This window comes from Indicator indicator, chromosome 3 (genome assembly GCF_027791375.1).
Source record: "Indicator indicator isolate 239-I01 chromosome 3, UM_Iind_1.1, whole genome shotgun sequence".
Lineage (NCBI taxonomy): Eukaryota > Metazoa > Chordata > Aves > Piciformes > Indicatoridae > Indicator > Indicator indicator.
The window spans coordinates 10,751,772-10,776,726 of record NC_072012.1 but is presented as its reverse complement, the minus strand read 5'-3'; the positions used below and the strand labels follow the sequence as shown (position 1 = coordinate 10,776,726).

The following is a 24,955-nucleotide window of genomic DNA, read 5'->3' as shown; positions in this document are numbered from 1 at the left end:
ACCTTCAGTCTGGGGTCTGCTACAGCAGTTGTTTAGGTGGCTTTGGCCACAGCATAGAGTCATGCAAGCACATGCAGAGTCTTAGAGAAATGGAACCTGGATTCCCTTTGCTGGATTGTGCAAGCAATAACAACTCCTGGGTTTCCAGAAGGAGATGAATTCTTGGAATGCTCTGGGAAGGGAGTAGCCTCTACAAGGATAGGTCATCTTGGCATCCCATCTCCTTAGCTCTGCCTGTGCTCTGCTACCAACCCACACTCTCATGTAAAGGCACTCTGCTCTGTTGGCTCTCTGCTTCCCTCGGTCCCTCTCGTCGTTGGCTCTCTGCTTCCCTCGGTCCCTCTCGTCGTTGGCTCTCTGCTTCCCTCGGTCCCTCTCGTCGTTGGCTCTCTGCTTCCCTCGGTCCCTCTCGTCGTTGGCTCTCCTCTGCTTCCCTCGGTCCCTCTCGTCGTTGGCTCTCCTCTGCTTCCCTCGGTCCCTCTCGTCGTTGGCTCTCCGCTTCCCTCGGTCCCTCTCGTCGCTGGCTCTCTGCTTCCCTCGGTCCCTCTCGTCGTTGGCTCTCTGCTTCCCTCGGCCCCTCTCGTCGTTGGCTCTCTGCTTCCCTCGGTCCCTCTCGTCGTTGGCTCTCTGCTTCCCTCGGTCCCTCTCGTCGTTGGCTCTCTGCTTCCCTCGGTCCCTCTCGTCGTTGGCTCTCTGCTTCCCTCGGTCCCTCTCGTCGTTGGCTCTCTGCTTCCCTCGGTCCCTCTCGTCGTTGGCTCTCTGCTTCCCTCGGTCCCTCTCGTCGTTGGCTCTCTGCTTCCCTCGGTCCCTCTCGTCGTTGGCTCTCTGCTTCCCTCGGTCCCTCTCGTCGTTGGCTCTCTGCTTCCCTCGGTCCCTCTCGTCGTTGGCTCTCTGCTTCCCTCGGTCCCTCTCGTCGTTGGCTCTCTGCTTCCCTCGGTCCCTCTCGTCGCTGGCTCTCTGCTTCCCTCGGTCCCTCTCGTCGTTGGCTCTCTGCTTCCCTCGGCCCCTCTCGTCGTTGGCTCTCTGCTTCCCTCGGTCCCTCTCGTCGCTGGCTCTCTGCTTCCCTCGGTCCCTCTCGTCGCTGGCTCTCTGCTTCCCTCGGTCCCTCTCGTCGTTGGCTCTCTGCTTCCCTCGGCCCCTCTCGTCGTTGGCTCTCTGCTTCCCTCGGCCCCTCTCGTCGTTGGCTCTCTGCTTCCCTCGGCCCCTCTCGTCGTTGGCTCTCTGCTTCCCTCGGCCCCTCTCGTCGTTGGCTCTCTGCTTCCCTCGGCCCCTCTCGTCGTTGGCTCTCTGCTTCCCTCGGCCCCTCTCGTCGTTGGCTCTCTGCTTCCCTCGGCCCCTCTCGTCGTTGGCTCTCTGCTTCCCTCGGCCCCTCTCGTCGTTGGCTCTCTGCTTCCCTCGGTCCCTCTCGTCGCTGGCTCTCTGCTTCCCTCGGTCCCTCTCGTCGCTGGCTCTCTGCTTCCCTCGGTCCCTCTCGTCGCTGGCTCTCTGCTTCCCTCGGCCCCTCTCGTCGCTGGCTCTCTGCTTCCCTCGGCCCCTCTCGTCGCTGGCTCTCTGCTTCCCTCGGCCCCTCTCGTCGCTGGCTCTCTGCTTCCCTCGGCCCCTCTCGTCGCTGGCTCTCTGCTTCCCTCGGCCCCTCTCGTCGTTGGCTCTCTGCTTCCCTCGGTCCCTCTCGTCGCTGGCTCTCTGCTTCCCTCGGTCCCTCTCGTCGCTGGCTCTCTGCTTCCCTCGGCCCCTCTCGTCGCTGGCTCTCTGCTTCCCTCGGCCCCTCTCGTCGCTGGCTCTCTGCTTCCCTCGGCCCCTCTCGTCGTTGGCTCTCTGCTTCCCTCGGCCCCTCTCGTCGCTGGCTCTCTGCTTCCCTCGGTCCCTCTCGTCGCTGGCTCTCTGCTTCCCTCGGTCCCTCTCGTCGCTGGCTCTCTGCTTCCCTCGGCCCCTCTCGTCGCTGGCTCTCTGCTTCCCTCGGCCCCTCTCGTCGTTGGCTCTCTGCTTCCCTCGGCCCCTCTCGTCGTTGGCTCTCTGCTTCCCTCGGCCCCTCTCGTCGTTGGCTCTCTGCTTCCCTCGGCCCCTCTCGTCGTTGGCTCTCTGCTTCCCTCGGCCCCTCTCGTCGTTGGCTCTCTGCTTCCCTCGGCCCCTCTCGTCGTTGGCTCTCTGCTTCCCTCGGCCCCTCTCGTCGTTGGCTCTCTGCTTCCCTCGGTCCCTCTCGTCGTTGGCTCTCTGCTTCCCTCGGTCCCTCTCGTCGTTGGCTCTCTGCTTCCCTCGGTCCCTCTCGTCGTTGGCTCTCTGCTTCCCTCGGTCCCTCTCGTCGTTGGCTCTCTGCTTCCCTCGGTCCTTCACATCTTTATTAGCTGTGTCTCACAAACTTGTCTTTGCAGTGTCCACCTCTTGGCAAAGGGTCCCTGCCCCAGACTCTGAAACCCTATTGTCCATGCAGTAGGCTTGATCAAGCAGGGCCTAGCTTCATGATGCCATGGTCAAGCACCTTCCAAGAAAGCAGGTTCAGAGTGGCCAGGACTGGAGGACAAGGTTGTTTTTGTTGATGCTGTGTGGGCTCCAGCAGCCTGAAGGAAATCCAAGACCTTGAGTGCTCCATGCTTCCCAGTGTTGACATGGTTCAATGTTCTATCAGTTCTTAGCAAGTTCTTCTAAACCAGATCTGAAAAGCTGCTCCTACAGGTCAAGTGAGCAGGTGAATGATGTTCATCAGTCAGACTGAAGCTGACTGCATGGTGAGATGGAGAAGCTGAAGCTCACTGGAGAACCTTCCAGCCTTTCAGGGTGGGGCAGATCTGCCAAGGGAGCTCCTCCATGAAGTGCTTTCCCCCTCCACTCTAGTGAAACTTCACCTAGAGTGCCATATCCATCTCTGGAATCCTCAGCACAGCAGAGACATGGACCTGTTGGAGCAGGGCCAGAGGAGGCCACAGCAATGATGGGAGGGCTGGAAGCCCTCTGCTGTGACGCCAGGCTGAGAGAGTTTGGATTGTTCAACCTGGAGAAGAGAAGGCTCCAGGGAGACCTTTTTGTGGCCTTTCAGGACTTAGGGATTCTAGGAGAAATCTGGGGACAGACTTTAGGTAGGGCCTCTTGTGACAGGACAAGGGGGGATGGTTTGCAACTGAAAAGGGGAGATGTAGACTGGAGAGAAGGAAGACCTTTTTGATGCTGTGGGTGTTGCCCACAGAGGGGTGGTAGATGCCCCATCCCTGGAGCCATTCCAGGTCAGGTTGTTTGCAGTTCTGAACAACCTGCTCTTATTGAAGATGTACCTGCTGAACTGCAGGGGGGTTGGACTAAATGACTTTTGGAGGTCTCTTCCAACCCAACCCATTCTGTGATTTTATGAAGTGTTGTCTTCAGTCTCTCTTTCCTTACTATGCTCCTGAACCCAGAATAACACATTTTGTCTTGGTGTCCTTACCTCAACTCCAGAAATTGGGGGCTGGGGGGGTGAAGAAACCATGAAGATGATGCAGGTCTCTCTGTGGAGTGTGTTGTCCCTCCCAGCAGGCTTGAAGGATGGTGATGGAGAGAGCAGGAGGGATGGCTTTAAGAGGAACCAGGTTCTGCAAAGCACAGTCTAAAGGCTGTGTTGTAGCAGTTCTCTGGCATTAGATGTGTCCTGCTGCAAACCATCCACCTGCCAGTATGATATGGAATAAAATGTGATGACCTGTGCTCCTGGAGGGCAGAGATGCTCCTCACAGACCTCTCACCTTGGAGCTGGAAGGGCTGGTGATATTCCCTCTTCTGTTTTTTAATACTGCTCTTTGGAGGAGGCTTTGTCAAATGTTAGGTCCTTTCTGGAAAAATAAGAAGTTCACAGCTGAAATTCCCCAGCAGCAACATGAGCACAACAGCCCTTTCCTCCCCAGAGTCCATGTCCTCTGCTATGGAGGATCTGCTGTTGAGATCATGAGGTTATAACACTTCTTCAGGCCATGAAGCTGCTTTCTCAGTGTGAGGTGGAAAAGAGTTAAATAAGAGGAGGGCTTGAGGTTGAGGGATGAGCACCTTTTTTTTTTTTTTTTTTTTTTTTAAAGCCAGTTTTGTGGCAACCTTTCACCCCTGTCCCCTTCTGCATGTGAGGAGCAGGCTTTGTCTGCCTGCTGGGGACACCAACCCCAGCTTGGATCTCAGAGAGGTCACAGCCATGAATCACAGAATCCAATCCATTGGGTTGGAAGGGACCTTCCAAGGTTGTCTTGTCCAAACCCCCTGCAGTCAGCAAGGACATCTCCAGCTAGATCAGGTTTCCCATGGTCCCATCAAGTCTGGCCTTGAATGTCTGCAGGGATGGGGCCTCTGAAGGGTTTGGCAGACTGAATCCAGCTCTTTGTGTTGCCTTTTTGCTCTGTCCCTCTGCACAGAGGTGACTGTGAAAGCCACACCAGCCTGAGCTGGCAGCAGCTCCTTTGCCTGCCTGCAGGAATCCCAGTAAAACCAGTTCTCCTGCTTGCTCTTGGCTGAAGTTCAAGGTGTTGATCTGGATGCATGAAGCCAGCATGGTTTCAGCCCCCACTGTGAGACATGGTTTCCATCGGTGGCCTGTGGCGTGCCAGCCTGGCACCCTGCAGGTCCTTCTTGATCTGAAGCAGGCTGTGAGAGTTGTGGCTGTGAAAACAGAGCCTGAGGCAGCCCCAGGTTTCTTTCTGCAGCTGTTCCCTTGAGTAGTCTTCTGCTTTGTCTTCTCTGGCCGTCCTTCTTTACACTTCTGTCTGGCTCACAGCTTTGGCTTCAGTGGGGGTTGTTCTTCCCTCTTGGGTTAACTCTCAAATATTCATGTCTGGGTCTGGAGTCCTCAGCACAGGAGAGAAGTGTGACCTGTTGGAGCAGGGCCAGAGGAGGCCACAGCAATGATGGGAGGGCTGGAAGCCCTCTGCTGTGAGGCCAGGCTGAGAGAGTTGGCCTTGTTCAACCTGGAGAAGATAAGGCTCCAGGGAGACCTTCTGGTGGCTTTTCAGGACTTAAAGGGGCCAAGAAGAAATCTGGGGACAATCTTCTTTAGGCTCAACTGGGCTCTGGGCAGCCCCCTGCTTACTGCAGAGAGAGTTGGACTAGATGGCCTTTAGAGGTCCCTTCCAACCCAGACCATTCTATGATTCTAGTCTAGGTGATCACAGAATGAAGCACAGAATGTTTGGAAGGGACCTCCAAAGATCATCCAGTCCAACCCCCCTGCCAGAGCAGGATCCCCTAGAGCAGGTCACACTGGAATGGATCCAGCCCTAGGTGTTCCTGCCCTGGCAGGCGGCTGGGACTAGATGGTCTTTGGAGGTCCTTTCCAACCCCTGACGTTCTGTGATGTGACCCAAGTCCTCAAAAGAACAGATGACCTCCCAACTATTTGCTGCTTACCTTTTTTGTCTTTTCCTCCCACAGAGTACATTCAGAAATATGCAACAGAAGAAGCACTAAAAGAACAGGAAGAAGGCACCGGGGACAGCTCATCCGAGAGCTCCATGTCCGACTTCTCGGAAGATGAAGCTCAAGACATGGAGTTGTAGTAAAAGAGGGCAACCTGCTTTTCAGAGAGACTCTTTAATTTCCTAACCACGAGAAGCAGACTATAATATTCATATTTAAACAAAAGCAATTTTTTTTATTACTAAACAAGGTTTTTATGAATAATAGCATTGATATATCTCTTATCATCACCCTTTAGATCTTGATTTATTATTATTATTGTTATTATTTTATTTTCCTTTTTGGTTTGGTTTTTTAGGGTTTTGGTTTTTTTTTTTTTTCCTTTTTGGTTTGTTTTGTTCTTCTTCTTGGTCATTTCTTCAACCCAAGGTGCATAGCATATTTCCCACATTCCATAATTTTGTTATTATTATTAATAATAATAATAATAATTTTGTTGGGGGTAGCAGTATGCAGCCCAAATGCATGCATTCAAAATTCCATTTGGCCAAGTCAAAAACTTCTTTTTTTCTTTCTTTTGTGTTTTCTTTTTGGTTTGGTTGGGGTTTGTTTGTTTTTTTGGTTTTTTTTTTTTCTGTGTGTGTGCGCTACTGAACTGTCAGCTATGAAAGCTGCCCTTGCTTAGGTAGGTAATTAGTTAAAAAAAAAAAAAAAAAGAAAAAAATAACACCACCAAAAACACACACACAAAAATGAAATTAAAACCAAGATATTTTGCCTTTTTTTTTTTTTTTTATTTTGTTTATCAGTTGTTTCCAAAGACACCACCTCAGCTGGACGTGGAATGGTTGTTTGCCTCAGTAATGTAGAGAAGATCAAACACAGTGGATTTAAAAGGTAGCTCCTTCAGCTTGGGCTTTGCTGCTGATGGTATTTTGTGTGGAGTCACATGGGAGAAAAACAAAAAACAAATGGAGAAACAAACAAACAAAAAAAAACAAACAGTACAAGTGCATGGAGCTGTTCTGAGCTTAATTCTGGATTTTTCAGTCCAGTTTTATATGTGGACTCCTGCCTGCCCCTCCTGAACTTGTAAGGACTTTGACAACCACTGAGCTTTTTTGTTGGGATTTTTTGGGGTTTTTTTTCCTCCTTTCTTTCTTTCTTTTTGGACTTTGTAAAGCCTTCTTCATGGATTGTGATTCACCTCCTCGGTCTGGATTATGGAGCTTGGCTCCCCTCTTTGGGGAGAGAAAAGGAGAACACCAAACCAACCCTTGCCCCCTCCCACCCCATCCCCACTGCCGCTCTCTGAACAATGCTTTGGTTGAAGCTGGAGCGCACCTTGAGGTTCAAACTCTTTGTCCTGGTTTGGAAACTGGCTTCAAGTTTTGGATTTTCTTCTTTTATTATGGCTTTTTGTTTTGCTTGAAGTATGGTTCAACACCTCACAGATACTCACCATCTCCTGGAGGTCCTCTGCCCTGATGGATCAACCTTGCTTGAGAGCTTTCAGATCCTGCTGTTGGCTGTAGTCCACCGATCCCATCGGCACCGATTTTCCTTTTCCTTGGTTTTTTTTGCCTTTTTTGTTGTCTGGTTTGTTGTTTGTTTTGTTTTTGGTTTTTTTTTCTACTTTCCTTCCCCATTTCTGCACTGGCTTGGTAGCCATCTTGCTTGTGTGTGTACAACAGGACTGGAAAGTCCTTTAGAAGTGAAAGAAATGCAAAATCTAGAGAGAAAAAACAAAAATGGAGATGAATAAAAACAAAACAAAACAAAGCCTAAAAGCACCGAATTGAGGATGCAAATCTGCTCTGTCTTGGGTTGCTTGGGTTTAGTTTCCAGGATGCTTCTGAATGGAGATGCTTGGTTTCTTCTGGTGGCTGTCAACACCTTGAGGTTTCGAGTTGGTTAGTTTTGAAGGCTACAAAAACCTCTTAACAGGATAAATATCTCCCTGGGGTTGCTGCTTTATTGGAATTTGGGAGAGGATTTGTGCACTGGAGATCGAGGCAGAGATGGATTTTGAACATTGAATGGTATCTGCTGGCTCTTCCTTAGGGGTGGGGGAATGGTTTCAGAAGGGGTTGGATGAGGTGTTTTCATTTGAGGTCCAGCCTACAGGGCAGCAGATGACAAACTCCACCTACCTGGAGCAGAGTTTGGAATCTCCAGCTGGGCTTTTCACCATTGCCCCAGAATTACTGTTGGGTTTTGTGGTTGGTTTTTTGCCTTTTGAGATGCCACCAAGCTGGGAGCAGAACTCCAAACTTCTGGGGTTTTTCTTTCACCATTTCCCCATGCTTATTGTTGGGTTTTATTGGTTCTTTACCTTTTGCGATGCCACCACATTGGAAGCAGACCCTCAAACTGGCATTTTTACCATTTTCCCCATAATTACTACATTGGGGTTTGGGGTTTGTTTTTGGTTGGTTGTTTTGTTTTGTTTTGTTTTTTTCTTTTTGAGATGCCACCACATTAGGCTCCATTGTGTTTGGAAGGTTGCAATCCTTTCTTTAAATCCATGAAGCATGATCAGTTTATTTTTGGGGGAGTTGGGAGGGGGATGCCTTATTATTTTTTGTGTCTTTGGGGAACAAAACCACACCTCTTAAAGTACCCCCTTTTTTTTTTTTTTGGCTTTAGCATGATTTTCCTTAATAAAGAGAAACAAAGAATCTCCTCTTTATGTTAATTCTGGGCATGAAGCTGAAGGTTTCTTCCTCCCCTTCTCTTTCCCCCTACCTCCCCAAGCCCCTTTCTCCAAGCAGTGAATATTTTAGGGCTGTGGCTGGTGACTGCATTTTGTGGCTTGTGGGAAGGGGTGGTTATTAATTCTATTAATTACTGATCTTTAAGGTGTAATGGTGTACTTAACTCTTATCTAGCACCCTGTTTGCTCATTCATCTGGGGAGGGGGCCACATTTTATTTTCCTTTTTGCTGGCAGTGGGGGGGAGGGTTTAACTTGGGTGCTTTTGTTTTTTTTTTCTTTAGCCTGGCAGTTTGCTTGTGCTCTGACCTTTGAGGTTTGGGTCTTTTTCTGTATGTGCTGATTTAGGAGTAGAGTTAAGTGCTGAGTTGTTTCAAAGATAACAACTCCCCCACCCCCCCTCAAAAAAATAATTCAAAACCAACCAAAGTCAGCCCCAAATCCCAATAAAAGTCAATGGGGTTTTTTTTCAATATTGTAGACAAACAGCCTTCTGATGACCTCATCCCCCTCTTCCTTTGCAGGTTTTTTCTGCCCCTCAGATGGATTTAGTGCTCCAAACCTTCCCTTACCTTCTGTCAACTACTAGCAGGGATTTCCCACCCCCTCCAAGCCCAAAAAACCACTGGCAAATCAGAATAATTTTGGTTGGAGAAGACCTTTAAGATCATCACATCCAGCCATTGGCCCTCCCAAGTCTGGTGCTAAGCCCTCAGCACCACATCTCTGGTGACTCTTAAATACCTCCAGAGATGAGGATTCAACCACCTCCTTCAGATGCCACTCTTTTGAGAACCCTTTCAGTCAAGAACTTTCTTCTAATGTTCAATCTTAACCTCCCCTGATGCAGCTTGAGGCTTCGGTTTGGTTCCTGTCCTGGGTGTGAGGACACAGTTCCTGCAAGCTCTGTGAGCTGGTGGCTAAGCACCTCGAGAGCCACCAAAATGGGTGGTGGCAGAGGGAAAACCAAAGTATTTCTGCTTCTAAAAAATGCCCTGGATGGAAGAAGCTTCCAGGGGATGAGGTGGAGTGAGGGCAGGAGCTCCTTGGCCACCTTGCACCCCTCTGCTTCTTCCCCCTTCATCATTTTTCATCTCTTTTGGTGTGTTTGGGGTTTTGGTTTTTTCCCTTCTTCTCCCAAAAAAAATGCCCCCTCCAAACAGTTTGTAACTAAAACTGCACCTGCATAGTCTGGAAGAAAAGGTGGAGTTGTGGTCAAGCAAGGCTTGGGCCTCTTGAGGGGTTTTCCTCTTCCTCCTGTGGGAAATGGTGGTAGCACCTCGCTGGGGTGATGGGAGTTCTGGGCTAGCCTGTGATGGACCTCGGGGTTCAGTTCCTTACTACTCAAACCTGCCACAACCCCTTGGTGCTGGTCTGGGGACAACCTTTGGCTTCTGGTCCTGTGACATCTCCTTTTTGCCATCAAGGTCACGAACAGCTGAGTTCCCATGTCCCTTGATGGTGGCACCTGGTCTCTTGGGGCCAGTTGGTGATTGTCCACGCTGAGTTTTCTCTGACCCTTGCATTGGTTTGGCAGCTGCAGAAGGAAGCTGTGGGGATGGGCTGAAAAAGAGCATTGCCATCAGCATGGGCTTGTCCTCCTACCTCTACCTATGGTTGAACCTTTGCCATCAGCATGGGCTTGTCCTCCTGCCTCTACCTATGGTTGAACCTTTGCCATCAGCATGGGCTTGTCCTCCTGCCTCTACCTATGGTTGAACCTTTGCCATCAGCATGAGCTTCTCCTTCTGCCTCTACCCATGGTTGAACCTTTGCCATCAGCATGAGCTTGTCCTTCTGCCTCTACCCATGGTTTAACCTTTGCCATCAGCATGAGCTTGTCCTGCCTCTACCCATGGTTTAACCTTTGCCATCAGCATGAGCTTCTCCTTCTGCCTCTACCCATGGTTGAACCTTTGCCATCAGCATGAGCTTCTCCTTCTGCCTCTACCCATGGTTTAACCTTTGCCATCAGCATGAGCTTCTCCTTCTGCCTCTACCCATGGTTTAACCTTTGCCATCAGCATGAGCTTCTCCTTCTGCCTCTACCCATGGTTTAACCTTTGCCATCAGCATGAGCTTGTCCTGCTTCTACCCATGGTTGAACCTTTGCCATCAGCATGAGCTTGTCCTGCCTCTACCCATGGTTGAACCTTTGCCATCAGTATGAGCTTGTCCTGCCTCTACCCATGGTTGAACCTCAATCCAGCTCTCTCTTCTTTTCACATCTACCCATCCCTTAATGCCCACCAGAGAGATGGGGCTCCCCTTCCACCCCCATCTGACAGGGATTGTTCATCAGCCAGGACCATCTTCAGACCATCAAGAAGGTTGAGAGGTGTTTGTTGGTATTTTCTCCTTGTGGTTTTTTTTTTTTTTTGGGGGGGGGGGGGTGTGGTTTTTTTTTTTTTTTTTTTTTTTTTTTTTTTTTTTTTTTTTTTTGTTTCTTGTCTCCTCCTGATTCTGCTGCCACTTCAGCCTGGGATGGTTGCAGTGTGAGAAATGGCCATGAGGTCACTGCTGGTCTTTGGTACCTGTTGTGTGATACCTGAAGAATTCAGGGGTGGGTTTTGCCCTTGCTTTGAGTTGATTTTTTTCCTTTTTTTTTTTTTTTTAAATAATTCTTTTTTCCTATTTTTTTTTTCCTTCCCATTTTCTTTTCTTCTTGGGTTGTCACTGTTGAGGGCACATCCACCACCTTGACACACAAAAAAAAAAAGCTTCTTCTTCTCTTAGGGTATGACCTCTGCAGTAGTTGTGTATCATTCAAGAACTGTAAGCTTTTCTTTTCTTTGGGGTTTTGGTTTGGTTTGGTTTTGGTTTTTTAAAATAAAGTCTGTATATACCTTGAAGTTTGGCTGCTGCTTGATCGCTAGGATCTTGGTCTTGCAGGAAAGGCCTTGAACTTCCTGGTGTTGGCTCATCCCACCATACCTTCACTCATCTATGTAGGATCAAAGCTCTTCCAGGGCCTCTTCTGCCTAGATTTGATCAGCTGGAGGTGGGAAAGGGAGGTGGCTGAGCACACCCAATGCACTGATGGTCATGCTTAGGGTAGTGACCTTCTTCTACATGTGGTTGGGTGATGACCTTCCATGCTTGGTGACCATGGCTGGAGGCATCAAAGCTGATTTTTTTTTTTTTTTTTTTTTTAGTGTCTTGGGCTGTTCAGTGCAGCCACAGGGCATCCATCCCTCCCCATCCCACAAGCCTCACAGGATGGATTTCTTTTGAGGTCTCTTGCAGGACAGGATATTGCTGGTACTGCTTGCTTCAGCCACGGTGGGACTCATGTTTGGTGTCCTGGGCTGGCAGCTATGACAGAGGTGGCTCTGTTCTGGATAACCACTCAGCATTTTGGCTTGATGGGACGTGGGGATCAGGAGAGCGTCTGCAGAAGATGTCACCAGGAGTGAGAGCAGGTAAAGGACCCCCAGATGCCATTTTGGGGCTCTGGGTGAGCCAGGGAAGGGGACAGCAGCCTGACATGTGGCTTGTCCTCATCATGGTTTCTCTTGCAACTCCTGTCCTAAAATTGCTGGAGCTAAGATCTTCCTCTCCATCCTCCTCCTCCTCCCCACACTCTTCCTCCAGCCAGGGCTGTTTGTCACCCCCAGGACCCAGCCTGAGGACAGGGTGGCAGGTCCGTGTCATGCCAGTGCCACCTGCTGCCAGCACCCAGCCTGGCAGCCCTGCGCACTTCGGGTGATGCTGGTTGGGAGGAGGTGGCACTGTCCCCTCTGCCCAGCAGGGGGCCCCCGTGCCACACCGGTAGGCTCCCACTCTGCCCACTTCAGGGTCTGGTGCTGGCTGCCCTCCCTGTCCTCTGGCTGTGGCCGCATCTCTGCTCTGTCCCCACTGTGCCCTTGGTGCCAAGTGCCACCAACCGTCTTTTGGGATCTGCTTCACCTGGCCCAAGCTCCTGTGGGGCCCCAGGGTGCTGCTTGGAGGACTTGGAGCTGGGGTGACATGGGGGACAGGGATCCACAGCTGGTGGAGGATGCTGCTCAGAGCACCCAGAGGTGCCAATGGAGGGCAAAGCCATGAGCCTGGGTCCTGTGGGCTCTGGGTGCCATTCCCATGGAGTCTGAATACCCTTCCTGTGAGGCTCTGGGTGCTGTGCCATGAGCTTCATCCCAGAGCTTCATCCCATGAGCTTCATCCCATGAGCTTCATCCCATCTCTACAGGGCTTTGGGTACAGTCCACATGGAGCACTGGCTGCCATCACCATGGGGCTCTTGGGGTCATTCTCACAGAGGTTTAGGGTGCCATCCGCAAGAGGTCCTGAGTGCCATCTCTGTGGGATCCTGGTTCTTGTCACCACAGAGCCTTGGCTGCCATACCCATGGAGGTCTGGGTGCTCTCCCCGAGGGGCTCTGGGTGCCACCCCCATGAGGTTCTGGTCACCATCCCCATGACCACACAGCCCCTGTGTCAGAGTGGGACAAGCCAGCCCTGGCAAATGCTCCAGGCTTTGGTCCTGGGGCTGCTCCTGGGATGAGGGGGGAACATTCCCTTCTCTCCTGGCTTTGTCCTTGTGATGTGATCTTCCACCATGGGACCAGCCCTCTCCCCTTTGGAGACCCAAAGACCCTTGGGGCCTGCCCCAGCTGAGGGGTGCTGCCTCCCCACTCAGATGCCACTTCGAGAAATGCCAATACTGCAGCTTTGCCCAGGCCACCAGCTCCGGGGGGGAGGATGAGAACAACACCATGCACCTCCAGAGCCCACACAGGCAGCGAGCCAGGCCACTTGCCATGACCCCGAGGACCCAGTGGGACACCTGAGCCACCTCAGCTCCAGTTACTGCCCCAATTGTTCCTCCTAGAAGAAATGGCATCAGTGGCTCAGTGACCATTACTAATGCATGATGCACCGGCGGGAGGCACCTGCCAACGACCCCCCCAGCGCCCCTCGGAACCCCACGGGCCACCTGCACCCCTCACAGGAGGACAAGAGGCAGAGAGAAGGCTTTGGGGAAGGGCTTCACTCCTTACTGTCCGTGGAGGTAAACGTGTGGGGCTGGAGTTGTGGCCATGCTGCTACGTGGGTCTTGTGCAAGGGTAACCATTCCTGCCACAGCCCAGGTGCCCATGGTGGTCCTGCAGAGGGTGGGCAGAGTTTTCCCCCTAGCTGCTGATTCTGACTCTGATTCTGATGGTTCTTCATCTCCTCTTTCCTCCTTCCCAACTTTCACCTCTTTCCTCCTTCTGAACTGTGGCCTCTTCTCCCCGCAGTTCTCTCCTTCACCCCACTTGTCCTTTCCCACCTGAGCATAGTGATGCTAAACCAAACAACTTCATCCCAGACCAACATCCATCACAAAGCCAAGGTGGTCCAACACATCAGGGTGAGATCATACAGTCACAGAATGGGTGGAATTGGAGGGGACCTTAAAGATCATCAGTTCCAACCCACCTTCCACTGGAGCAGGTTGCTGTCCAATCTGGCCTTGAACACCATCGGGGAGGAGGCATCCCTGACCTCCCTGGATAACCTGTTCTAGTGTCTCACCACCCTGGAGACACTCTTCCCACGTCAAGATTACACCCATCATGATGAAGGAGGGTGACCATCCACCCTCAGTGGGCTTCCAGCCCGTTTTGAAGCCAGGATCTCATGGAGCAGGGAGGGTTTTGTCAGCACCAGCCTCTCTGGGGTCGTAGAACATGCTGGGGAGGACTCTTGGCCAATGCTCGTGGGTTGAGTTCCCTCATCCCTCCACATCAATATTGCATTATGGTTTCCATCCCCATCTGAGATCACTGAGGAGACACAGAAAGAAACCCAGCCCTGGCCGACCCCCCTCCACCTTTCCAGAAGCTCTTCCAGCTCCATCCTCATTCAATATTCGTCTGAGGAACAGAAGAAGACCATGTAAATTTTTAAACAGGGCCATTTGCTCCACTCAGGTTACACAGGTTCAGGCCTCCAGGAGATTTTGGCCCTACCTTTGTGGAGCCAAAGTATTGATGGGGATGGGGAGAGGGACAGGAGCGGCGCCGAGGGGTCCCAGGACGTGCTTGGGTTGGTACCATGCATGTCATCAAAGTGTCTCCTGGGTAGGGAAGCAGCCTGGGGAGAGGGGAGCTCAAGGACCATCACTGGGATCTTAAGGACCATCCCAGCTGCCTCCATGCATGGTAACCATCCCGGGGTCTCAGGGACCATCCAAGGTGTCTCCTTGGTTGGGGACCATCCTGAATTCATGGGAATCATCCAAAGTGCCTCCTCCCTGATTTGGTACCATCCTGGGATTTCAGGGGCCATCCTGGGGTGCTTAGGGATCATCCTGGGGTCTCAGGGACCATTCCTGGGTCTTGGGAACCACCCAAGGTACCTCCTTGCTTGGGGATCATCCCAGGGTTTCAAGGGCCATCCCTGGGATCTTAAGGACCATTCCAGGTGCCACCTTGATTGGGGATCATCCCAGGGTCAGAGGGACCATCCTTAGGCATGGGGACCATCTAATGTGCCTCCCTGCTTAGGGACTATCCCAAGTTCTCAGGCACTATTGTGGGTTCTTGGTGACCATCTTTTGTGTCTCCCTACTTAGGAGGACCATCCTGGGGACTCAGAGACCATTCTAGGGCATAGGGAACATCTAAGGTGTCTCTCTACTTGAGGGCTGTCCTGAGCTCTTGGGGACCATCCCATGTTTTGGGGATCATGTTGGGATATTAGAGAACCTTTTCCAGGACTGTCTCAGGGGCTGGGGACAATCCAGGGTGACTCTTTGCTTAGCACTCATCCCAGAGGTCTCAGGGACCATGTCAAGCTCTTGGGGATCATCTCAGATCTTTGGAACCAGCTGGGATGTCTTAGAGATCTCTCTGACCTCTTGTACCTCATCCAGAGCATGTCCCTGCTTGAAATCCAGCCCAGCATTTGGGACTCACCTTGGGAGACCACCTAAGGTCCCTCCTTTCTCCAACACCACCCAAGGGTTCCCCAGACCCCAGAAACATCCCCATCCCCATCACAGGGGCCAAGCTTAGCCCCGTCTTGAGTGGTCACCCCAAGATCCACCACCCTCACCCCGCACCAACCTTCTCCTCCTCCCCTGATCTCTCCTTCCCCTCGTTCCCCTCTACAGTCTCTCTTGGGGGGGGTTCTTCCCCCCACCCCCGCCCTTCCACACCCCAAAAAGCCTCTTTCCAGAGCGGGGTTTGACACCCCCAACCCTCCCCCCGTCCCCAAATAAAACCCAACCCACCCAGGAGGCACCAACCAGCTCCTCCATCCCAGCTGCAACCCGATCCCAGTCCCGGCGGCCCCAAACTGGTTGGGCTGGTTTGCTGCACTGGAGAGCACTTTCGGGGTGCTGGGAAGGGTGGGGGGAACACAGTGACACACACACCCCCTCCCATTCTCTCCCCCTAAAATTTGTTCTATATGGTTTCATCTGGGGGGGATTGTGTGTGATGGGAGGGGGGATAATTTAATTGGGAGGGGGGGTGTAATTTGGCGGGGGGAGGCTCATAATTTAAGGGGGGGGGGAGTGGGATGTCATTGGGGGGGTTGGGATGCAATTTTTGGGGAGGTGTGCATAATTTTAAGGGGGGGTGAGATGTCATTTGGGGGCAGAAATGCATTTTAGGGGGGAAGTTATTTGGTGGAAGGAAATGTAATTGGGAGGGGGGATGTAATTTTAAGGGGGGAGAGATGGCAGGGGGGGAATGTAATTTTAGGGGGGAAAATTTAGGGTGGGGTTTTTTTGGGGGGGTGGTGTAGTTTTAGGACAGGTGGGATGTCAGTTTTGGGGCAGAAATGCAGTTGGGGTGGGAGCTGGTGTCATTTTGGGGGTGTCGAATGTTTTTTCGGGGGGAGGAAATGTAATTTTAGTGGGGGTTGGGATGTTTTTGGGGGGGCGGGATGTCATTTGGGGGCAGAAATGCGATTTTAGGGGCACTGGATGTGCTGGGGGGGGCAAAAAATGTAAATGTGAGTGAGCTAGGATGTAATGGGGGGGCCGTAATTTAGCGGGGGGGGGGGATTGTACGCCACTATGAGCCCCTCCCTCGGCCTCTCCCCTCCCACCCCCCCCTCCGCTACCTCCACAACTGGGACACACCAGTGGGGACCTGTCCCTCACCCTGGGGACAAACACAAAGCCATGCCCCCCCCAACCCTTGACCACCACTCCCCCAAACAAAGGGGTCGTGTCCGCACATCACCCCCCACCCCCTAAACCCCCCGACCCCATCCCCGTCCCCTCGGGGCGGTGGCAGCTGCGGGCTCGGGTTGCGCTGCACTGAAGGGGAAGGGGAGGTGGGGGCGGGATGGATTGAGGAGGGGATGGAAGGCAGAGGGTGGGGTGGGAGGGGGGGGGTTAGGGATCATTTTCCATTCGGGGGTGTGGATTTAGGAAGAGGGGAAACCGGATCAGGGGTAGGTGCGGGGGGGGGGGGGGCTGTTCAGGTGCTCGGCCGCTCTTCTGTCGCCCGGTGTCCGGTGTCCCGACAGCCGGTGAATGGCCCCGACGGTGGCTCCGGGGCGGGTCGCTCCCGGTTATAAAAATGTTGCCCCCCCCTTGACAAAAAGGGAGAAGGAAAAGGGACCGAGGGAAGCGCAAATCTTTTCCCCCCACCCCTATCCCGGGTCGCTGGGACCGAACCTCCCAGCCCTGAGGTGATGGGCAAGCCGCTGCCTCCCACCCCGGTACCGGATGGAAAAAATAGGGGAGGGGGGTGTTAAATTTTACCCATTTTACACCCCCTCCCCGCCCCGTGCTAAGGAATCACTGATGGGGGTGGTCCTACCCCCTCACTGGTGCTGGTAAAGGGCTAACTGGGAGAGAACTGGGATAAAGCTCCCGGGGCGGAGGGTGGGATATGGGATGGATGAGGCTGTAAGGAAGTGGTGGGAGGGGGGGGGGGGAAAGCCCAAGGTGAAGCTGTGCTCCCCCCACCTCCCCAGACCCGGCTCCACCTTCCCGGGGCACCTGGGCCAATTGGGAGCCGCAGGGGGGGTCCCCCCAGGCCGGGCTAAGGCCGCTGCTGCTGCCGCTCCCCGGCACTTGGACGAGCGCTGGGGAGGTGGGCGGGAGGGGGGGTGTTGGCGGTGGGAGCGTTTCTTTTGACCGGGAGGGTTCTATGTTCGTCGCCGTGGGTCCCCAGCTCATGAGTGACCCTCACTACGTCGGGTCCCGGAGCCAAGAGAAGAGGTAAGTGCAGCCACTTTGGCTCCTGAGAGGTTTTGGTCAGGTTGGGGACCCCACCATGGGAACTGAGGGACCCTCCTTACCCCACCCCCACCCCCCACCCCCCCCATTAATTTGTCCACCCGCTTCCCTCCGGTCCGTCCCCACCCCAAGCAGGATTCAGTCCCGGGGTGGCCTGTCCTCTCCCTGTTTTTCTTCGGCGTGGGGTGATCCCCCTCCTTTTAGGGTGACACACCGCCCACACCCCAAGTGAGGGTAAGCCCCCCCACCTTCACCATCCCTCCCTTCAGCTTCGCCCATCCTTCCCAGGCCCCCCCCTCAAAGAAAACCCTCTGCCGTCAGGGGACGGCGACGAGCTGGGAGTTGCAGAGATCGCGGGTGACAACGAAATTGGGGATCCAGCCCCATCGCCTGCAGCCGCACCCCCCCCCCCCCTCCTTATTTTAGGGGGGGTATTTTTGGGTTCCCGCGTGCCCCCTCCCAGCTCCCCGTGTGACTGTCGGCGCTTTGCAGCCCCGATGTCAGCTCCGTTGTCGTCAAATGATGTCTCTAACCATAGCCAGCCTGGGGGGGACCTCTCCAATATGTGGAGCGGGGGGAGTCTTGCTTTTGGGGGACCCACACGGGGCTGTCCGTACCCCCTCCCCCGGGGTAACAAACACCCTGTCCACCCTCCCTGCCCTCACCCCAGCGTCTTCCCCAAACCTGCAGGGGGGGGGAAGGACCCCCGGTGTGTGTCAGGAGTGTCCCCCAGCCCTGTTTGGGGACAAAACCTCAGTTGAGGGGGACATACAGGGCGGGGTCCTGGTCCAGACACGGGGGACTGGGTGGTGGTGGTGGTATTCCTCAGGTGCTGGGACTGAAATCTGCCCAGTTTAGCCTCAAAACAGGGCAGCTCCAAAACTGTGCCTGATTCCATCCTTGTCTCTGTCCCTATCCCTGACCGCATTCCCAACTCCATCCCCATCTTTGTCTGCATCCCCGTTTCTGCCCCCATCCCTGTCTCTATCCCCATCTTTATCCCTGTTCCCATCACCATCCCCAACCTCATCCCCATCCTCATCCCCATCTCCTTCTCCATTCTCTTCTTTGTCATCATCTCTGTTCCTATTCCCTTCTCCCTCCCCATTCTTGTCTCGATCCCCATTCCCATCTCCATCCCCTTTCCCATCTCAGTCCCCATCTTTATCCCTGTCCCCTTCCCTGTCTCCATACCCATCCTCAATCCCATCTCCATCCTTGTCCCTATCCCTGTCCCCATTCCTATTTCTGTCCCCATCTCAATCCCATTTCCATTCTTGTCTCCCCATCCTCATCCCTGTCCCCATCTCCATATTTGTCCCCAACCCAGTCTCCTTCCCTTCCCTGTCCTTGGCCCTATCCATCCCCTTCCTGATCCCATCATCATCTCTATCTCCATCCCAATCTTATCCCCATCCCAATCCTATCTCTATACTCTTCCCACCTTCCCACTGGTGATGCCCATGGAGAAGGGACCTGTGGAAGTTGTGACATCAAACCTGACCTGAGTTGAGAGCTCAAGCCTGGGTGGGTGCAGAAGACCTCAGGCAGTGGCCATGGCCCTGGAGCCACCACGGTCCCCACCCCACCACCATCTTGGTGGCGGCACCAGCATCTCCGGGTGATGCCTTTTGGTCTTGGGGATGGATTTTTGCCTCTATGGGGCTTGGTGACCAGGAGCCCCTCATGACGTCCCCATACTGAACATCTTGGAGAGAAGCTGGTGGAGCCCTTGGCAAGGGGGCCGGGGGGGGAGCCCTGGGGGGAAGCCGCATCCGCAATGCGGCAGCGCCCAACGTCACGGCTCTGCAGAGGGGCAGGCTCAGCCCCGCGGCCTGGGCTGCCGCAGTGGCCTTGGGTGGAGACCGTGGGGGGGGACAAGGACAAGGGCGATGGTGGGGGTGGAGGGGTGCCCCCCCAAAAAGTGTCATCCTAACCCCCCCTGTGCCAGGGCCGCAGACGCTGGCATGGTGCCGGAGCCACGCGGGGCGGCCGACGGAAGGGATTAGGCGAAGGCGTTGCTGCCAAAGTCACGCCAAGGATGGCAGTGCCAGCGGCCTTGCCCGCGGTCCCCCAGCTCCGGTGGCCTCCCTGAGCTGCCGCTGTGGCCCCAAGGTGAGGACAGTGCCGTGGCCTTTGGGGGCTTCTCTTGCTTTTGAGCTGCTTGGTCGAGCGCCACATCGCTTTGCGGGGGGAGGGTTCTGCAGGGTTTCGAGGGGTTTGGATGAGCACCGCAGGGCTTTGGGGGAGTCCTTCGGGATGTTGGGGGTCTTGCTTGAGGGGAGTCCTTCATGATGTTGGGGTTCTTGGATGAATGTTGTGGGGCTTTTGAGGTGTCCTCTCAGGACTCTGAGGTGCTTGGTTGAGCTCCGCAGGGCTTTGGCATGGGGAGGGTTCTGCAGGGTTTCGAGGGGCTTGGTTGAGCACCACAGGGCTTCGGGGGTCCTTCAGGATGTTGGGGTTCTTGGTTGAGGGGGAGTCCTCCAGGATGTTTGGATTCTTGGTTGAGGAGGAGTTCTCCACAATGCTGGGGTTCTTGATTGAATGCCATGGGGCTTTTGAGGCATCCTTCAGGACTCTGAGGTGCTTGGTTGAGCACCGCATTGCTCTGGGCGGGGGGAGTTCTGCAGGGTTTCGAGGGGCTTGGTTGAGTGCCTCAGGTCTTTGGGGGAAGTCCTTCAGGATGTTGGGGGGTCTTGGATGTTGTGGAGCTTTTGAGGTGTCCTTCAGGACTCTGAGGTGTTTGGTTGAGCACCACAGGGCTTTGAGGGTCTCCTCCAGGATTTGGGGGCATTTGCTTGAGCACCACTGGGCTTTGGGGAGGTCTTACAGGATTTTGAGATGCTTGGTTGAGCACCATGGGGCTTTGGAGCAGGGGTGGGAGGAGGTGGGGGTTTGTCCAGGATTTTGAGCTGCTTGGTTGAGTGCTTTTGGGCTGTGTTGAAGGACCCTGAGGTGCTTGGTCAAGTGCTTTTGGGCTTTGGGGGTGTCCTGAAGGACTCTGACGTACTTGGTTGAGAGCCATGGAGCTTTGGGGGGGTCCTGCAGGATTTTCCAGTGCTTGGTTGAGTGCTTTGGGGGTTTCTCCAGGATTTTGAGGTTCTTCATTGAGCACCACAGGGATTTGGGTGTCTCCCCCAGGATTCTGAGGCTGATGGTTGAGTGCTGCAGGGCATCTGGGGAGTCCTTCAGGATGTTGGGGTTCTCGGTAGAACGCCATGGGTGCTTGGTTGAGTGCCTCGGGGCTTTGGGGCAGTCCTTCAGGATTTTGAGGTGCTTGGCTGCAGGGTGAGGGTTTTGCTGGTGGAGCCAAAAGGTGGGGTGCAGGTGGAGGGGACACATCCCTCCCTAAGAGGGTTAACCCCTCTGCTCCCAACGCTCCCCATGCCATGGGGGTGCTGGAGCGGCAGGAGCGCTGCTGCTCCCCTGCGGACGCAGACCCGAGGCCCAGAGGGGTACAAGGGATTGGTGGCTGCCTCCTTGCTGGGGGGAGGTCATCTCCAGCCCCAGATCCAGGGCACCCCAAGCTCATCCCGGGGCCGCTCGGCTTGTTGGGGCCTCGGCTTGGCCAACACAAAGGAGACTTTGTGCCTTCCTCCTCCTTCTCCTCCTCCAACGCCGCCATGGCTGCTGGGGATGGCGTCGTGGCCAGCTGGGGGAGGGGGGAGTTGCAACCACCTGGGGGGGGGGGGTGTGTGCAAGATTTTGGGTGGGGGGAGAAGGGGGGCGGGGTTGGAGCCATCTGGATGCTTTGCAACCAGGCAGGGGAGGTTGCAAGGTTTGGAAGTGGATCTGTGACCTTGGGGGGGGTAGGGGTAGGGGTTTGTGGGGGTGTCTGCAGCCTTCCAAGAGGTTTGCAGCCTTTTGGGGAGGGGGTGTCTGTGACCTTCTAGGGGGGCTGCAAGCTTGGAAGGGCAGGGGGGAGGAGGCTGTGTGTGGTGTGTGTTTCTGTAGCCTTCTAAGGGGTCTCCAGTCTTTTCTTGGGGGGGGTCTGTGACCTTCTAGGTTGCCTGCAAGCTTCTGGGAGAGGCTGTGTGTTTCTGTAGCTTTCTAAGGGGTCTCCAACCTTTTTTTTGGGGGGGGGTCTATGACCTTCTAGGGGGTCTTCAATTTTCTGGGGGGGGGGGCATCTCTGGCCTTCTAGGGGGTTTCCAACCTTTTTTTGTGGTCTGTGAGGTTCTAGGGGGTCTGTGAGCATCTAGGGGGTCTGCAAGCTTCTGGGGGGAGGAGGGAGGGGGCTGTGTGTGGTGTGTGTTTCTGTAGCCTTCTAAGGGGTCCCCAGTCTTTTACTGGGGGGGGTCTGTGACCTTCTAGGTTGCCTGCAAGATGCTGGTAGAGACCGTGTGTTTCTGTAGCCTTCTAAGGGGTCTCCAACCATTTTGTGGGGGAGAGTCTATGACCTTCTAGGGGGTCTGCAAGCTTCTGGGTGGGGAAGGCTTCTGTGGCATTCTAAAGGGTCTCCAACCTTTTTTTTTGGGGTGGTCTGTGATCTTCTAGGGGGTCTGCCAGCTTCTGGGGGGAGGAGGGAGGGGGCTGTGTGTGGTGTGTGTTTCTGTAGCCTTCTAAGGGGTCTCCAATCTTTTCTTGGGGGGGTGGGGGGGGTCTGTGAGCTTCTAGGTTGCCTGCAAGCTTCCAGGAGAGGTTGTGTGTTCTGTAGCCTTCTAAGGGGTCTCCAATCCTTTTTTTGGGGGGTGTCTGTGACCTTCTAGGGGCTCTTCAAGTTTCTGGGGGGGGGGGGGGGGCTGTCTGTGACCTTCTAAAGGGTCTCCAACCTTATTCTGGGGAGTCCGTGACCTTCTAGGGGGTCTGCAACCTTTTTTGGGGGGGAGGAGGGGGGGAATTAGTCTGTGACCTAGGTTGTTTGCTGCCTTCTAGGGGTATCTGCAACCTTCCGAGGGGTTTACAAGTTTGGGGGGTGTGGTGGGGTTGACTTTCTAGAGGGTCTGCAACCTTTTTTTGTCTGTGTGTGGGCAATGACCTTTTAGGGGATCTACCACCTGGAGGTGTCTGTGACCTAGGTCTGCAACCTTCCAAGGGGTTTATAAATTTTTGTTGTTCTGGGTTTTTTTTTTTTTTTTTTTTTTTTTTTTTTTTTTTTTTTTTTTTTTTGGGTTTTTTGGAGGGTGGGTGGAGGGTATTGTGGGGTGGGATCTGGGACCTTCTAGAAGGTCTGCAGCCTTTTTTTTTTTTTTTTTTTTTTTTTTGAGGGGGTTGCAGTGTTTTTTTTGGGGGGGATTGTTTGTAGTCATCCAGAGGGTTAGAAGCTTTTGGTTTTTGTTTGGTTTGGGTTTTTTTTGGGTAAGGAGGAAGACTGCAACCATCTGAGGACTCTTCAGCCATCCAAGGAGGGGGTTACAGCCTTCTGGGGGTGGGGGACAGGTTTGCAACCATCTGCAAGTTCTGCAACCATCAAGAGGGTTCAGAAAGTTTTGGGATGAAGAAGTTGCTGCCAGTTTGTTTTTTTTTTTTTTTTTTTGAGGCAGGTCTGTGAGCTTCTGGGGGGTTCTGCAGCCTTCCAGGGAGTGGGAATGTTTCACTGGGGGTGGGGGGGGGAAAGGGGGAGGGTATTTGTAGCCATCTGGGTGTCTTGTGGCCATGAAGAAGAGGTTGCAACATCACTGGTTGGGGTTTTTTTTGGGGGGTGGCGGTGATGTCTGTGAGCTTCTAGGGGTTCTGCAGCCTTCCAGAAGGTTGGAATGCTTTTTTTGGGGGGGGAGGGGAGAGAGAATGGGAGCATGGGGGGAGATTGCAGCCATTCAAGGGGTTTGCAACTATCTGGCAGTGTCTTCTCCCTCCAGACCTGGCTCCAAGGCACCCACAGAACCCCACCAAGGCTGGGGAACGGCTTCCAAGTTCTCAGCATCTCCTCATCCCACATCCCCAAAAATCCTCAGTGATCAACCAGCTGAGCTGGGAACTGGCTTTTCCCTACCACCCCTGGAGAAACATCCGGATGAGCATCTCCCTTCACTTTCTGGTTTCTGAAGCCTTTTTACTGGTTGATAATGATTTACTTCCCTTTCCAACCCCCCCCCCACCCCACTGGGGAATGGAGACATTCTGCTCTTGCTTATAGAATCATTGATTTGGTTTGGTTGGAAAAGACCTCCGAGATCATCAGATCAACCCAAGCCCACCATGGCCATCAACCCAAGCCCTCCGTGGCCATCAACCCAAGCCCACTGTGGCCATCAACCCAAGACCACTATGGCCATCAACCCAAGACCACTATAGCCATCAACCCAAGACCACCACAGTCATCAGTTCTAGACCACCATGGCCATCAACCCAAGACCACCATGGTTATTAAGCAAGACCACTATGCCCATCAGTCCAAGACCACCATGGCCATCATCCCAAGCACACCATGGCCATCAGTCCAAGACCACTACAGCCATCAGCCCAACATGACTACAGCCATCAACCCAAGCCCACCATGGCCATCAACTCAAGATGACTCCAGCCATCAGTCCAAGCCCACCATGGCCATCAACCCAAGGTGACTCCAGCCATCAGTCCAAGTCCACCATGGCCATCAGCCCAAGACCACTACAGCCATCAATCCAAGCCCACCGTGGCCATCAGCCCAAGCCCAGCATGGCTGAAATGTCATCCCCACACATTTCTTTCTGTTTTCTTGTTTTCTGTTGTGGGTTGGTGGTTTTTTTTTTTTAATGGTGGATTTTTCGGAGGCACTTAAGGAGGGGAGAAGCTCCCCCTCCCCCTGCCAGGACGGTGTGAGCTCGCTACTCCTGTTCTGTGTATGGCACTGGTAGAATTCACTGTGCAACCCCGCGGTCAGTGAATTACCATAGGGCCATAAACAGAGCAGAGAAAGACCCGCGGGCGCCGGCGGGGCCCTCGCCGACCTCGCCCTGGCCCCTTTTGGCACTAGCACATTTTTGCTGTGATTGGTAGCTGCTGAGCAATTATGTGTAGTGCCAATATGGGAGGAGGTGGAGACAGCAGCGTGGGGTTGCTGGGAACGGATGAAGGGGGGTGGTGGGGAGGTGCTTTCGGTCAAAGCGTTGCTGTTGGATGATGGGGGAAAGTGGGAAGGACCCCACATTGGTGGGATCACAGGATCACACAGGATGTTAGGGGTTGGAAGGGACCTCTGGAGATCATGGAGTCCCACCCCAGAGAAAGACCATAGAAGCTAGTGCAGGCTGCACAGGAAGGCATCCAGATGGGTCACAAAGTCTCCAGAGAAAGAGACTCCACAACCCCTCTGGGCAGCCTGTTCCAGTGCTCTGTGACCCTCGCAGTGAAGAAGTTCCTCTCATGTTGAGGTGGACCCTCCTGTGCTGTAGTTTCTATCCATTACCTTTTGTCCTGTCACAGGGTGCACCAGAGAAGAGCATGGGATGGTCATCAGCCATGGGTGCTGTTGAGGAGGTGGTTTCAGGGAAAGGGTTGCTGTTGGAGGTGGGAGGCAACCTATAATCAGTGGGGTGGTGGAGGGATGGTCATCAGACCTCATTCAGAAGTGCTCACTGAGGAGGTGTCCATCCCAGTGTGGTCTCCCAGCCTGTGGAGGCATCTCAGTCAGGTTGCATCCCCATGGTGGTCATCATGAGTAGGATGGGATCACTCCCTCTCTTTGTTCCCTCCTAGACCACGGTGGTGGCATCTCACTGGGGTTGAGCCAAGCATCTCCACAGAGGGCCTGAGCAGAGAGGTTTCTGGCTGG

At 53.9% G+C, this 24,955-nt stretch overlaps 1 protein-coding gene across 4 annotated transcripts in view; it reads left to right on the top strand.

Annotated features, from left to right (window-relative positions):
* The window catches only part of UBE2H (ubiquitin conjugating enzyme E2 H), a 62,508-nt gene extending 56,860 nt beyond the window's left edge, over positions 1 to 5,648 (top strand). For all 4 annotated transcript variants that reach the window (XM_054399436.1, XM_054399435.1, XM_054399438.1 and 1 more), the window contains one exon: positions 5,377 to 5,648. In XM_054399436.1, the coding sequence (XP_054255411.1) occupies positions 5,377 to 5,501 (125 nt within the window). In that variant the 3' untranslated portion in view covers positions 5,502 to 5,648. The remainder of the gene's footprint in view (positions 1 to 5,376) is intronic.
* Positions 5,649 to 24,955: the final 19,307 nt, after the last annotated feature.